The sequence below is a fragment of the Nestor notabilis genome, unplaced genomic scaffold (assembly GCF_000696875.1).
Source record: "Nestor notabilis isolate BGI_N333 unplaced genomic scaffold, ASM69687v1 scaffold4268, whole genome shotgun sequence".
NCBI lineage: Eukaryota > Metazoa > Chordata > Aves > Psittaciformes > Psittacidae > Nestor > Nestor notabilis.
Genome location: NW_009940595.1, coordinates 135,137 through 151,849, shown reverse-complemented (window position 1 = coordinate 151,849; position 16,713 = coordinate 135,137). Strand labels below are relative to the sequence as shown.

General features: G+C 37.8%; 1 protein-coding gene across 1 annotated transcript in view; it reads right to left on the bottom strand.

The window, feature by feature from the left end:
• LOC104410308 (glutamate receptor ionotropic, delta-2-like) overlaps window positions 1–16,713 on the bottom strand; it is a gene marked incomplete at its 5' end in the record, with an annotated part of 299,373 nt that overhangs the window by 152,222 nt on the left and 130,438 nt on the right. The window contains 1 exon segment of the mRNA XM_010020436.1: window positions 37–138. Coding sequence (XP_010018738.1) covers window positions 37–138 — 102 coding nt within the window.

Sequence of the window (16,713 nt, the reverse complement as noted above, 5' to 3'; positions counted from 1 at the left end):
CATCCCTGCTAGTGCAGAGGATGAGGATCTGCTTACCAGCACAGTCACCACACGCAGAACCACTCCTCGCATGTTATTCTCCAACTTCCTGTCTGTTAGTGACCCATTCAGACCAGTGATGGGATTCCAGCAGCCAAGCTAAAAGAAAACAGAAATCATTCTGTCATTGCCCATAAAACTTTGCCAGTCATTCCTTTTAGGTGGCTTTAAGCAGGAACATATGAAATAAACAGAACACCTTCTGGAATCAAGAGGAGGGAAAGTCAGGCTTGTGCACAGATTCATCTTTCAATTGCAAATTAAGCAATTAGGGATATCAGTTTGTGCTTTTTAAAATACCAGCGTGCAGTGGATGACAGCATCCAGGGTTTGGGGGTATAGGTACTGAATTATAAGAGCTCAGGGAGGACCTCTATATTAATGAAAAACATTTAAAAAGTAGTATTGCTGTAACAATACTGCCACCTTTCACCAATACACTAATTGGAGAAATAATAGCTACCATCATTTTAGCACACTGTCTCCTTAGCCCATCTTTCCTAGCAGAACTCTGCTGAAAGGAATTACACTAGTTTTAATTAAATCTTATACTAGTCATTGATAATGAAACAGCAGTGATTTTTAGCCAGGTTAAAAATCACATTTTAAGATGATTGAGGAAAAGACCACTGGATAGGCACATCCTTGAGAAAGGACTGCAACAGATAATGCAGAAAAAGGAGTTCGCTATGAGGTGCTTTGCATTGGTGCTATTGTATTTCTTGGGCTTCTGTGGACAGAAGCTTTTTCTCAGGCATCTCTCTAGGACTGCCTTTCAATTTGAATTTAGTAGATACTGACCTGTAATGTAGCTTGTCTGAAAATATAACTTGCTGACATTTCTACATGATGGTAGGTGCTTATCTTGGAGAAACAAATCAACCAACCACTTACCCTTTAGCACCGCATACAAACACTACTGGTTTAATTTTCATTATTCATCACCGCATTAATCTGGCCTGTACAATTGCCAGTATTAAATCCAAAACTCAACACACGGATAATAGAAGGACTGGCCTTTGAAGCAAGGTCTCAATGATGTCATGTAAACTGATTGCCTATGTAAAACCCTCATACAGTCTGAGGTAGGCACCTGCAGGTTCCAGTTCTTGCTCTGAATTGCCTCCTGTGTGGATTGTGCATGAAATCTATGGAGGGATGCTCATCATCTGACTCGGGCAGCTGAGTTAAGCCTCTAAACCCAGGCAGTTTTCATGTCCGTATTTAAAGACACAAAAGATCTTACTCTGACAATACCAAGATCAACATCAGTAGGTTACTGCTGGGCCCAGTGGCCTTTAGTAAGACTAGTCTCTCAGATAATTCAGCCCTATAGTCTGCAAGAAATGTAAACTGTAAAATATCTAAAACATTGCTGTAATTTAATGCACAGTCATTGAAATGGCAGGGTGCCTGAATCAGCTGAAGGGGTCTCTGAAAGGAGTACCTTTCCTGACCATGAACGAACAAAAATTTACAGAAAGAATTATTATTCCTTCATGGGAAAAGCCTTTGTATATTTGTTTCACAGATCCTTTGATGTGAGACAAAAAACAAAGAACAAACTCCAAGTACACACACGTAACAATTTAAGAAGTGGACTATTTGAAATACTTGTTTTCTTCATTACACCCACTAGGCTATTTTAGAGTAACTTCTAAATTACTTTATTTCAATATATTGATATCAATTATTTGCAGATGCCTCCTTAAGAAATGGGTGCCTCAAAAAGTAAAATCCCCAAACCTTTCTGTGATGATAAAGGTTAAGTTTGATGATCTTAAAAGTTTTTCCAACCTAAATGATTCTACAATTCTATGTTTCCCAATAGAAGATAGCCTTAAACCAATGTTGTAATTTCTTTCTGACATTTTCAGAAGTGCTCAGAGCTGTCCTAATTCTTGGTGCTCTCTGAAGTTAAGGTTATACTATTTTCCACAAATAAACAAAGGTAATGCTGAGCTTACTTTTAATCTCAAGTAATAACTAAATCAAGGAAGTACTGGATTCAGAACTGCAGTAGAAATCATTGGAAGTAGCAATAGGATACAAGGAGGAACTAAAGTATGAGGTATCATATTAATCTCTTGCAATTACTCACCTTTCCAATAGCTATTTCTAAATAAAAGTACAAACATTCACTGCTTGATTTCCTCATTTCATGTCCCCATCTGATCACAAAGACCCATAACAGTTTATACTAGCCATCTCTGCTTCTTCTGTACCTCCATAGCATGTCTAGATGTTCACAGCAGTATGGATAGACTGCTGGCATGTTCCATGTCCTCATCACTCCTGCAAGCAAAGCCTTCCACACTCTGAGCTGAACAACAAAATTGCTGAAGTTTGTTACCTGTAATAATGCAGTGAAATGTAGTGCATGTATTTGAAGTGTGTGCACTGGGCACTGATTGTGATAAATCACTGCCATCCTATAAAGCAAATCATTTGATAGTCTACATTTTCTGTACTAAAAATATTGAAAACGGCACTAAGTTCAGAACAAAAGTGCATTAAATTTACTCAGTGACTGTCATTCTTAGTCACATAAAGAAACTAATTAGAACTTAGATCCAATTAGCATATCCAAATGTGTTGGAAGTATAATTACCACAGAAAATGTACAGCTCTTGCCAAATTTAAAACCCTAGAAAGTTACTGAAAAGCCTTTGTATCCTTTGGAGGTTAAAGTCCATTTCTAATTATGTACATTAATGTGTACACATTTATATAACTAACTTTTTAGCCCAACCCGTTCCATCTTTCTAAGAAAAAAACCCCTCCAACATAACCGATTCCTGGAAATTTAGCATAGCACTAATTTTCCTTTCAAAAGACACATTTTATTTTCAATTATTGTTCATTTAATTATCAATTCAGTTGTTCCTTTATACGGCACAGTCATGGCAAAGACAAATGTGCAGTGCCTTGCCAATGAAGTTGAAATAATTGATTTTGAGGGGGAACTGGTTACTATTATTAGATGAAAACAAATCAACTTTTATTAATGACAATTTAAGCTTGTCATTGCAGCAAGAAGCAAATGTAACTATTGCTGAAACAGTAAGATGCGGGTGGGATGACACTACCTCCAACTCCACCTCTCGCTTAAACCGCTTCTACAAAACACTGGCTGCTTCTGCATTTACTTCCTTTTTCTTCATTCTGTCTCTGATAGTTGAAATGACAGAATAGATCAGGCGGTAACAGAACCTCACATTAATTCTGCTTGATTTGTGTAGAACAATATGGGTGATAGGGACTCTCTATCAAGCACAGTACTTGCTGTCTTCATACCACACGAATTTTGTCAGTTACAGTGCTTTTTACTTCCATTGCAGCTTCTTTTCTTTATTCTGATGACAGCATTCACTCTGCTACATTCAGGTATAAAACGATGAAGATGGAAAAGTTGTCAATGTTTTGCTTCCTTGGATATCCAATTTACAATCTTTCTCTGATCATCTCACTTCCCAGCTTGTTATCCCCTCTACCATCATTATTAGAACAGGGTTTGCTCACTCGTTTTGCTGGCAGAGCCTAAAGTTGACCTCCCTTCTTCATTAGAAATTTTTGCCTATATGAACTATGCATTATGGAAGGTCTGCAATTTGCATATCAATATTAAAACTGGCAAAATCTATTTTATGTGTATCTGCAATTTTCAGACATTGATATAAGGAACTTAGAACAGGAAAATCTATACTGCCTTTACAACAGAGCTTAGAGTCAGATTTTCTCCCCTACCATGAAACCAGTGAACTCTGCTGAGTATGTGACAGCTTTCACTTCTTTTCTAGCAGAATATAATGCTGATTAAAACTGTCAATTGACCAGGAAAACACAATTGACTGGTGTGATCACAGCTGAGAACAATCACAGAAAATAAGTAAAACCAGAACACTGATAAAGAATGCATTAATTAAGTGCTTCTTACTAGAGTATGTAAAGTGTTCTGTTTCTCCAATTAATATAGAAAAGGTACAGGAAGCAGTTCATCCAGCATTGCAATGCAACCACCTCTCAACTCAGACTGCATCACAGCAACACTACAAAACAGTCAAGAGACTTTTTAGGGAAGCTACAACGGAAATCTGAAAGATAAAACACCATTATATCTGCAACTGGAATCGATCAGGACACTGGGATGACTATTACTCCTCTTTCTTGGTTTTACTGCAGAAAGCCTGACAAGACATTTCCAGTGAAAATGCCCACCACAGCGCACTGTTTGAGGAACTGCTCCATTAGCAGTTCATAAGAGAGTCACAGAAATACCAGCCTCCTCCTCTGCAGTAGCCATATCTTCTTCAGAAACTCCCTTCTCAATTTTCACCGAGGTCCAACCTGCTTTAGGAACTGACTTTTTCCAAGATATGGCTTCAACAGAAGCAACATGCATTAAGCAATGACCTTTTCCATTCCAAAGCATAAAAAATTCACACGACTGGAAAAGACACCATGAAGCTGTCATGAAACATCACTCAGATAGGAGATTCTAATTGGCAGCTGTGCTGGGAAGACTCAAGATGGGATACATGACAAAAAATAATGAAGAAAAAGGTGAGTTGGTTTGGGGTTTTTTCTTGTTTCTGTGTGGATTCAGCACTTACAAAATTTGCTAGGAAAACGGTTTAGGAAAATTCAAGCAGGACAACACAGAAACAGTTTTTCACAGAGTATTCCTGATGCCTCGTCAGTTGTTGTCCAACAATATGCCCAACAGTGACTGGGAAATCGGAGGCTAATCCTACAGATGAATCTCACAGAAGAAAAGCCAGGAAAAAAAAAAGTTTTGGTTCTCATTCTGATACTGTCAGTTATACAAAATTTAGTCAGACAGTCTATCACCTGATTAAAGAGTCCTTTCAGTTCAGCTCCTGAGCCATCACCCAACAGTTGGTCAAACAAACCTGCAAAAAGCCTGATAGCCAGGGGTTAATCGAGGGCCTTTGTACTCTGGGCTTGATTAAAGAAACAAGGATCAGTTTTGTTCTTCACAGCAGTTTCCTAAGACTACTGGTTATCAGGGAAGTTTTCTGTGCTTAACTTCTCCCTTCACTGGAGCTAGGTAATAGTCAGCAAGTAGTAAGTTGTTAAAATCAATAGAAAATACTGTGTTCAGCAAATTGAATAACATATAGCAGCACTTGTTTCTCCTACATTCTCTGTGTTGAAACCTATATAGTTCTGTGCATTCAGTTAATTATTTTGTTCAGTATGTTTTATTGCTTTAATTTGTCTCTGGACTAGAAGGAATGACCTGTTCCCGGACTTGCTCTGTTATTTGCAAGTTATGTTATGAGAATGTGAATACTGAAGTGTAGTTTTATATCTGGTGATTTAAGGATTATAATTGCAGCAGTCAAGGTGGTCTGTTTTAGTAACTGATCACAGACACAAATGCTAGTGACCAAAGTGAGAATTTCTTTCCTCAGAGCCAAAGCACATGGCAGAATAATGCTGCACACAGTTAATAAAGTAACTGTGTCTGGGGACTGCCCAAATTTCCTTTTCTTACTGAATTGAAATAAAGAAGCTAATGGAAAGTCACCTGCTGATAACCTGTTGCTTGTTTGCCTACCACCTTTTGACTCAGTATTTTCTCAAGGACTCATGCACCCAGATTGGTGCCAGAAACTATAACTGGATGTTTTAGACCACTGACAAATGTTAAATGTATGGGGAAAAAAACATAGACGACATAGCTGTTCTCACACTGTGTGCTCTGCTCATGAAGCTCATGCTTAGAAGCCTCCAGAAGAAGTCTAATGGTATAATTTTTGGAAAGTATAGTAAATCATCACATCTCAAAGATAACGAGCCATCTACCCAAGCCAGTGGTGTCATTCTAATGGTCCCTCACTTCTTTTTTTCCCTTCATCTCTAGCTTACTTTCTCTATTACTACTTTCACTTTCATTTGAAATTTGGTAGTTTTAATCTATTATTTCCCACTCTTAAGTGTCTTCTCTTTTATCATTGCAAAACACCCTTCTTTTCCTTCTTCAGTCCTCTCTGTGATCTCAGTACTCCCCACAGTTCCCTAACCTGTGGTTATCTTGCTCTTTCCTATATTGCAATGCCTTTTGCCATTTCTCCATGTAATTTCAGCATACTTTCTTTCCTCTTTGCTTTTCTTTCCCCTGTTGCTTCCTGGGCCTTTTTCCTGTCTTGCTCTTCTTTGATTTTGTTTAGGGTTTGTGTTGGTAAAGGGACCTCACTTTTCACTTCATCCAGCTTTGACTCATCTTTCAAATCACTTTGTGTCCTTTCTCTTTAGCCCTTGGATCTCCTTTTCTTTTGGGCAGTCCTCTCAGGAAACTTCCCATCAACTCCTCTCTCTCATTATAAGGAAGGTGGGACTTACCAGAATAGATTACTATTATAGCCCTGCCTCTCTTGCTTTCACTTTTCATAATTCTTTTTCACTCCCATCCCCTGAAATCCTCATAAAACTCTGAAGAAAAGACCCAGACAAGGATAATAACGAGCCAGATAATGATCTTTTTCCCACTGCCTCCGTATTTCAATTAAAGTCAAATACTCCAAAAATCCTGTTCTTTGACCCAATGCAGACATCACCCCTTTGCCATTCAGTCACTTCAGTGTGGATTGCTGTGCAGGAGAAACTCCACTGGAAATCCCAGTGGTGCTTGGGATTGTGCAGCAGCAGGCATTCATAGGGAAAGTATCCATCCTTCTTCATTTGTGCTGTACCACAAGTGCAGAGCACAGAGCAAACACACGCAGGCTACTGGCATGTGCTGGCATTGCTGGAATGCCAAAATGATCTTTGTGAAGAGGCAGCTTTTGTTCTCCTTTTGCGATATTTGACGCAGAAGTGCAACAGCTGACAACATGTTACTAGTGGTTGGGGGTTCTGGTCAAGAGCTGTGGAGATGACAGTAACCACCTGAGATGCGAAACACACTTGCTTTTCAGAATTTATGAACTTATCTGACTTGGTCATATATTACCCAGAATACACTGTGAACAACAGGACATTGAGAAGGAAAAAAATAAAGCTTCACTGAAGACAGATATTAGTCATTAAGTCTAACATCTACTTTTATATGATCTTTTTTAATAGCATATTTTATTTTCTAGAATCCACGTTATCACCTTGTTATAGTTTATCAGGTGACATAACTAAATTAGCTTAAAAGGACATAAATAGGCTCTTCCACCTCCAAACAAAAGAGAAAATAATCTTTCCCCAAAGCACACGTTCACCCTCTTTCTTTTGTCTTTAGGAGGCAAACCGCCTTTAGACTATTAAAATTCTTCATACTGCCAGGGTGAAACTCATGAATGTCACTTTCATTTTACACTGAAAGCTTACTCACTGATGTCTGAATTATTTCATGGAAATTGACAATACCAAGTAAGTTCAGGTTTGTGTGCAGTTTAAATACAGTCCCTTTGATTTTTAATTGCTAATTTGTCTCCTTTCTCATTAAGCATATTAAGAGTTTAAAAGTGTGTCTTTTATCTCAATTATGTAAGGTCTGAAAAAAAGGAATTTAAAAATCAGGATTTATAATTGAACTTGGCTCTTTTCGTGCTGGGACACTACTGCATATTTATGAAATCAAAGAGAAAAATATTCAAAGTTTACTTTGAATACTCCAGTTCCTATTAGATCACAACATACAAGATTTCTGTATCATAGTAAAACCTTTGATCAAACCTGATCAGAGACAAACTATGAAAAATGTTGTTTTCCATTGGGTTGAGTGAAGCTCCCTCTCTACAGGTAGCAATGAAACATGCATTGCACATTTCAGCTTTTCATCAGTTCCCTGAGAGTATACAAACATCCTTCAACAGACTCCCAGCTTTCGCTTCAGCTTAGTAAGGTGCTTTTGAGGGATTTGATTTTTCAGAAAGGTTTTGACAAAGTGGAATATCCACCAAAACTGTTTGTGCTGCTGCAGGGCTTAAAAATTCCGGGGGCAGCATTGCAGAAATAAATCAAAATTGTCATAGCATAGAACAAACCCAGTCCAATAAACCACATAAGTGAATCTTTTAGAGTAAATTGCCTTACATTGAACAGCCTGCTCCTGCAGCTGACCACTGCCAGTGTTGAGTTACCTGGGTACCTCCACACTGCATTGTAGTCAGCTCTGTGACCAGGCACACAAAGTATCATCTTGGGTTTTTTTCTGCAATGAAAACCTCCCCTTGAATATAACCACAGAATTAGCAGTCCGGGAGTCACTTCTGGAAGTAAATCCACATGGAGAATTGTGTATTCTCCAAGCTAGGAAGAAAAAGGCTGTTGTCTAGCTCCAGCCCAGGAGCTGCGGTAGTAAAGCAGTAGTACAGACCTAAGAGAGACCTGCTAAAGAGATCTGTGCTTGTTTTAAAGGCAGCTGACAAGGAATGCTGTGTTTAGGTACAGGAGCCCCAGTGAGGCTAGAGAACATCTGGATTAATCTCAGTGGTACCTCTTTAGCCCTATTTTTGAAGTATGAGCAGAACTATCACACCACTGTTTGCAAGGAACTGCATCAACGAACTCTATATTTGGTTATCTTTTCATATGAAGCACAAGGTTATGAAGTACATTTTTTTCAGAAAGAACATATGGGAATCTCCTTTTTTTTTTGGCAGGCTAAAGGATTTTAAATGAAGCAATACTCTACCACTACTTAACTCAAACGCAGATGTATTTATTTATTTAGTTACTTCATACTCCTTGAGCACTAATGTTGCTGTGGTTTTCCTTCTGCATGAAAAACAAGAGTTGCATTCACAGGACTTGGATAAAGGGTGTGAAATGTTCCTAAGATACACATACCATTGAAATACATATTCTGAAAATCTTTTGAAAGAGGACACCTCATTTTTAAATATATACTTACACTTAGCATATTTGGCATTGATACATAATTAACTTCAGCATGAAACACAGAAGAAGAAACAGACAGAAAAACACATCCCTGCCTTACTCAAGGCACTGATGTACTGGCATGAAAACACTCCTTCCAAATCCCAGATACAAAGTCAAAGAAAGGCATGGGTGATAAGATACTATTTTTATCCCAAAGAATGTGGGTGCCTGTCTTCTCAGATATATTCACCCTCTCATCACCAATATGAGAAGCAAAGGAATTAGTATGCAGGTAGTGTGAGAACATGCACCATTGCTCAGTACAGACGATATACCTATCTTAAAGCATATTTGTACCTGTCTAGAAGCTACACAACATCAAAGTAGCTTACACTCTCTGTTGTTCAGCACAGACGAATTTGCCAGCTCCTTCTTAAATATGTTACAAAGGAAGAAAGATCTGACGAGACCATCTCCTATTCATACATGCTGGTGCAAAATGGTTCCCAGGCACAGGGGCTCTGAAACAACCTGCTCATAAAGCAGCAGGAGCAGCAGCACCACCAAAATCTTAACCTGCCTCAAAATTATGCTGATAGAGCATGAGAAATTCACATGAAAGGCGAACTTAACTGATTTCCTTTTTATATATGCATATGTGAAGGCACTCCTGCAAGTGCCTAAAGAATGGGCACCTTTGGCAAATGAAACACATTATTACTAGAATATTGCTTTCAAGTTTCTCACTACAAAGAAGCTAACACGACAATGCAGGGAGTGTAGTGTTAGATAATAAACTGCTGTCTTTGATTCTCCAGGTTCCCGTGATGCTTAAATGGGAATCACAGAGACTGAAACAATCTTTGCTTACACATGGATCAATACTGCATTCCTAAAATCCAGGATTTATTCTCAGTGTTGGCAGAAAAAATAGAGGCTTTCTAAGTCGGATATGTCACAGGCTTACTAGCTTGATACTGCCTAGTAAATCAAAGCAGGATTTTTTCACTGATATGTTAGAAAATATTATTTCAGTAGAACCCATACAGTGTATGTACATCACAGGGTGTATGGCTGGAGTGTCACCAGTTTTCAGTGTATTATGGACCAGATACTGCAAGTGATTTACTGGATCATGTATTTTTGAGTTTGTTAGGTAAAGAAAATAAGGTTGCAGAGTGTTCTTTCCACTTCCTCAGCATAGAGCAGCTTTCTTTGGCGTAAGAACTGACAGTGGAGAAATAAAAAAAATTTAGAACAGCAGTGACCAAGCAGAGTATCAGTACTAAACAACTGCTGAGAAGAAGCAAGAGCCTCTTCTAAAGGCTGTTTTTGGACTATGAAGCTTGGGACAACAGAGAACAGAAAGTTCAAGAGTGAATCTGAAGAGATGGTTGTGACCAACAACATGGATTACAAAAGAGAGCGTCTTCCCACTAAATGCAACTGTAATGAGAACAAATGTGTTCACCTAGAGTCCTAAAGGTCAGCACAGGGGTCAGGAGCACCAAGCACTGGGAAATCTTTGAGGAATTAGATCATGGTCTGTTTTATACCAGGAGTCCCTCCCTCTGAGGGGTCCAGATAATCCTTTCTAAGATTTTTGCTTGCAGATGATCTAGCCTTAGTTCCAAAGCACAGGCTTTTTTAGCATCAATAAATTGTTACTGAAATTAGTTCTGTGCTAGAAGGCCTGACAGAACTGCTACATTGATAACCAAATGTTATACTGATAATGAGCAAAAGCAATTTCCTTTCTACCTACTAGCACTATAAACTCACCTTCAGCACAAACAACACATACATTCAGCTTCTTACTTTCCTATATAGCTCAGGACATCTGCTACGTCAGACATGTGCTTCTACGGCCTTCTGATGATGCCCCCAGTGACACTTTAGAAGCGTCATCATCTGATCACCAGGAAAAGCCTAATTCTGATTGCACAGTGGTTTTTGCTGGGGGTGATGCTGTACAGCAATCACAGCTGAGAGTCAGACTGTACAAAACCTGTTTAAAATGTTTATGTTACACCTGCTGCATTACACAACATACATGGTTTAAGGCAAGTTTGGAATCCACTGTATTTACTACTAATCAGTGCTCCACAGAAGAGTATCTAAGCCCCAGCAGGATCAGTTAGTAGCTAGTTCAATGGAGCCACATTACAGGAGTGGGTGATTTTGTATTAGAGAAACAGAGGCATGAGTGAGCATAAATTTCATATGCTGAAGTAAGGGTGGGGAAAAAGCTTGCCTATTAAGGACGGGCTCAGCTAAGTAGTACAGCATTCTGTAAAAAAGTGGAACATTTCTATATGCCTATTATTTACTAATGAAAATTTTAAAAAGCACCACAATAAAATAACATTACAGAGGCAGGCTATGACTGTCTGTGATGCATAACCCACCAGTATCTCCAGATTTGGACTAAGCAAACCCTGAGGTGTTTGCAACTAAAGCAACTTTAACATGGTGAGTATCTAAAACCCAACAGCCAGGAGAAGAAGTTACCACAGGATCCTTTTTTGTGTTTTAAATACAATCCACAAACACTGAAATACTTGTTTTCTTACTTTTCCATATTTGGGAGGATATACTCATGGCTCATTTAGCATTTAAGCACATGAATGTTACTGGTTTCTCTGGGAATTAGCTGTCTATGACCATTTATGGTTGGACTGGATGATCTTAAAGGTCTTTTCCTACATAAATGATTCTAAAAAAACTACTCTGACAATTAGACACAAAGTTTCTAAGGAAAAGTGCTAATAAACCCCCCCATATCTCTTCTGCTTTACCATCAATTGGACAAAACTGGAGGCTAAAGAATTTTGGGAAGGAAAAAGCGGAGTTTCGCCTACCAAGACAAAATATTTTTAGTAGATTGCTCTGGAGAGCAGAATGGCTGACAGTGGGAGTTGTTTTACAAACTCATTGCTCCATACAGTGCAACTATTTGCTCTTATTATGGTAAATAAGCTTGTTAGAACATCATAAACATTTAAATGGCAAATGATATATAGTATAATACCTGAAGGCTTAAATAAAGGATCCTTGTGGAAAATAGTAAACCATTAGTTTGAAAGATGAATTGACAATTGTAATAAGCCCTTTCTAGAACAGCTGAATCAGTAAAACACATTTTTATTACAAATGAAAATCACTGTTTTAATAACACTGTAATTTCCCACAAAAGTCAATTAGCAATATATCTCAGTAATTAAAACTTCAGAAACACATTATAAATCTATCTTGAAATGATGGGAATTAGATTTGCTAGTGCACTATATTCCCACAATACATCCTGTTTAGCATACACAATGCTGAGATTATGTAAAGAAACAAAGAACTTCAAATGACTGAGATTTTTCTTAGTTTAAAACGGCCAAAATCCTTCTAAAAATTTATTGGAGCATATACAGCTGTAATTGTTTAACCAGGTAAGAAGTTACATTATACTCATCACTACAGTGTTTATAGGATTTAATTTTAAGGAACAATATGAATTTTAAAATCATCTTTCCATTTGAAAAGATCTACTACTTTTAAGAAGGGAGAATGTCTAGAGATTATATTAACAAATTAATTATATTAAAGATTATGCTAACAAATCAAATTGGGCTCAAATCACCTCCTTCAGCATATTACAGCTATTTTGCTGGCCCTGATCGCTTGCACTGCTTCCCATTTTCAACAGCATCCACTTGGAATGATTGTAAACAATCTGAGGTAGGAACTATATTACTGTACACATTAGTAACATATGTCATGGACCATTTTAGTGTAATCATAATTATCATTAAAGTTACAGCCAAAATGAAGTATTTTGTCCTCATTTCTCCCCAAGTTTCAGCTATACCTTGTTTATGGTGCCTGCCTGATAGTGACCAGGCTGTTTCTCCTGTACAACCAATCACTGAGGAGTTGGAAATGTCTATGGATTCTCTTTCTGTATGATCTATCCGTGAATATGCCAGAATGACAGCCTTTATGCTGATGAAAGTAAGTATGTTAAACTCCTTCCCAAGAGAAGAGAGAAATTTCTTCAGTTGGAAAGGTGACTTAAAAACAATAATATCCCTCCAGTTGTTAGGCACAGCCCAGGAACAGAATCCTGGACTCCTGTTTCTCAACAACCTGTGGGTACCACTGCATTATCTTCCAATGCACACTCAAAGCTTTTCACTGGGGACTCTATCTTCCAATCAGTAGGCCCTAAGGTTAACAGCCACGCTAGAGAAGATGTAAATATCTCCAAGGCTAAGAGTGCTTGCTTGAAAGAACGCTCTTTCAAGTGTCTAGTGTCCGGACTACTCTTGTCTGAGTGTTCATCTCCATTATGGTCATGACAGAGAACTTTACTGGTTTACATAAACTTAGAAATTATTACTATAATTTCAGACTTGAACTTCTTCTATTTATTATAGTTTTGGGGTATTTTTAATATCATAGAATCATATCCTAGTCTTTTAAAATTTTGCTGTCAGACTAACCTCGATCTATGCAATCCCTTTAAGTCCACCACTTCAGGCTGAATAAAAAAAAAGTCAAAGGAGCCTATTACGTGGTGTGGCATCTATCCATTGTCTAAAGCAGAGATGAAGCTATTAGTCTGTCAGCATTAGTTCTGATTTAAACATTTTACTTTTCATTAACTGTCTTGACATAGCTATATATTATTCATTTAACCTGCACTTCATTGCATTCCTAATATGCAATCATGTTTTGCAAATGTGAACCTGAATATAAGGCATTCAAGGCTACAGTCCTGGTTGGTGTAAGTCAGAGTATTTTAGTAAAAATAAGCCTCATAAGTCTAGCTGAGGATCCAACCCTATCTCTACACCTGCAAATGCAACTATATTTCTTCCTAGAATAGGTCCTGAATATATCTCCATTTTTAGTACAACACCTGGGATTTATGCTCAGCTCACTTTTCATTGCATTAAAACACTCATTAAAATGAGAATTTGTACCGTTACAGGAAAGGTAAAATGCCTCTCTGGAAGATGCACTAAAACTAAGTGAATACTTCATCTATTTTTCATACACAAATTTATTCATAGAATAATATCCTCTAATAGCTCCTGTTATGGAGATTACAGGCAGTTTCTCCAGAGCATCCAGAATATGCTCTAATAGCTCCTGTTATGGAGATTACAGGCAGTTTCTCTAGAGCATCCAGAAAGCTATGCTGGTTTATTTGGCTGGACAAATTGCCCTTACAGAACATCTGTGTCTTGTGACTGGACGATCAGGTTTCTGGCATGAACATCTGCATTTATCAATTTAAGTCTTACCACCTTTAGAATCCATGAAAATACAGACCACAGACTTTCGAAAGTAAGCATTAACAGTAACTTAGTTAAGCATTCCACAGCACGGTAGTCCTACTCTCAGTAACTGTCATTCTGAATTTTTAGCAAATTTTAAATCCTAGAACAATCAAAACTAAGTCCTTAGGCACACAAGCAATGATAAGTCCAAGCCCTGGCACCCAAACCACTCTGTATAGTTGTTTTGCCATTTTTTTCTTTTTTAAGACAGATTTGAAAACTCGGAGCACTATTAACAATATATTGAACCGCAATATACTCACTAATGTCCTTCTCCCCAGCTAACGGAATTCATAATTATTTCATTTCAGTAGCTAAGAGAATTTCCTTAGTATTTCTTTGCAGTTACTTCTTATATATGCTATTTCCCTGATGAAAACAAGGTATAAGCCACTCTACCAAGTCTATTGCTACCTTCAATGCACAGGCATCTTCTATTCCCATCTCCAGACAGCTATTAAGGTTGTATCTCTTTTGGAAAAAAATTCTCTAATCAGCCCAGTCTATATCTGTGGTAATTATCACTGTGCTCAGAATGACTATATTGAACAGATAACCTCAACATATACACATTATTTTGAATCATGTAGGCTTCTGTCTCCCTGCTCATACAGAAGTGCCATTGTAGCTGTGCTGGTGTAATTCTACGAACAAGCTAGGCATGTAGACAGAAGTAATATCTTTTTTTAGACCAAGAGATATAGTCAGGGAAAAGAACAAGCTTTGGGCTCAGAAAACTAATGAAAGTCCTCTGAGACAAAAAAACTTTCTTGTTTCTCTCCAACTGTATTATTTGGTCTTATAAAAGATATAACCTTTCCCAACTGTCCTTATAGATAGTTCCCTATAACCTGACTGTCCTTGGTTATAATAGATTACTTATGATGGAGATAAGTCAAAAAGGAGTTGTAGAACAAATTAAAGTAAACCAAAAGGCCAAAAACACAATTAGGGAAGGTAAAATCATGGCCTAGATAAATAGCAACTCCTTACACAAAATAGCCTGCCTGACAGTCCTGAAGATGGTCTCTTCAACCTCAACACCAAGATAGGATTGGTTGCCAATACTACTAACCTTTAGACCAAAACACAATGATCAGGTTTTTTGGAGGAGTACACAGGTGAGTTGCTAATTAGCCCACTGTCATCTATGTGCAGGTGAAGTGATGTGCATCTAGGAGATTTAAGGATATATAGGCACTGAAAGAAGGCCTCCCCCTGCTCATTCATTGTTTAACTGCATAATTAATTAAATTAATTAAATTAACTGTATAATTAAACAATTAAAATAATTAAACAATAACGTGTTGCATAGCTGAGAAGATGGAGCCAGACTGCTTGGTGGTGGTGTACAATGGAAGAATGAAAAGCAACAGTCAGAGGCTGCAGCAAAAGCAATTCTTTGCAGTTAGAGTGACCAACACTGTGAACAAGGGACCAAAAGGGTTTTGTTTAAAAGAAACAGCTTTTGTGTCACTGAAAACTATGATTTTCCCAAGAAAGGAAAATCATTGTAGATGTCATTACTGAAAGGCCATATAGTCACAATGGTCAACAAAACTAAGAATCAGAGGAAGAAGGGAAGGACAGGATTCAGGTTTCCAGTCAGACAGCAGTGAGATGCCAGGCATAATTTAGCAGAGAAGTGAAAGACAGCCTTTTCTGTCTGAAGGTAATGCTCTCTGGGGATCAAGGCAGGACATTCTGTCCACGTGCTTCATGTGGCAGTTGATGTGAAGGCAGTTGACGTGAAGGCAAGCAAACTTCTGTAAGCAGAGTGACTTAAAAAGGTATACTTTTTAAAGCCCGTCTGCTTCATCCAAGCAATTTCTATCTGTGTTTTCGATCCAAAGAATCCTCTTTCCTTATATGACTCTGATTCTTCAAATTCCAGTTTACCAATCAATCAACCCAGACTGCTTTTTACAGTAGACAACTGCTCTTTAGCAATGGTGGTTGTCTAGTTTCGTGAAGAAGGTTCACAAAAATATTTAAAAGGAAAATAATCCATTTTTCATGCATATAAATAGACCTCAGAACTAACGGCAGCTGTAATACAGAATCATAGCATAAACTGATGTATTACAAGATAGGTATAACAGATGGAAGCTAAGCAGTAATTATTAAGGTCACCCTATGATTTTGGCTATGAAGCATCCTTTTATCATTTGTTTAATACTGGCAATTTGAACTACATAGGATGGTTTTCTATAACAGATGTCAGTTATGGGTAAAATAAACTTTGTCATAACTCATACACACATATAATCTGAATTACAAAGGCTTGTGTTCAAATAAATTAATCATTTTCTGATTTCTGAGTAGTATTGAACCTTGGAAATGCTTTAAATACTTTAAAGTGATAATCCGAAACAATAAATGCTTATCACAAATATGATTAAACACACTCTGGTCGGATCTGTTGTTATCTCAACCCTTCATGCCCCACGCTGGGCGCCAAAAGAAACTGTCGTGGTTTATGCCCAGACGACAACTT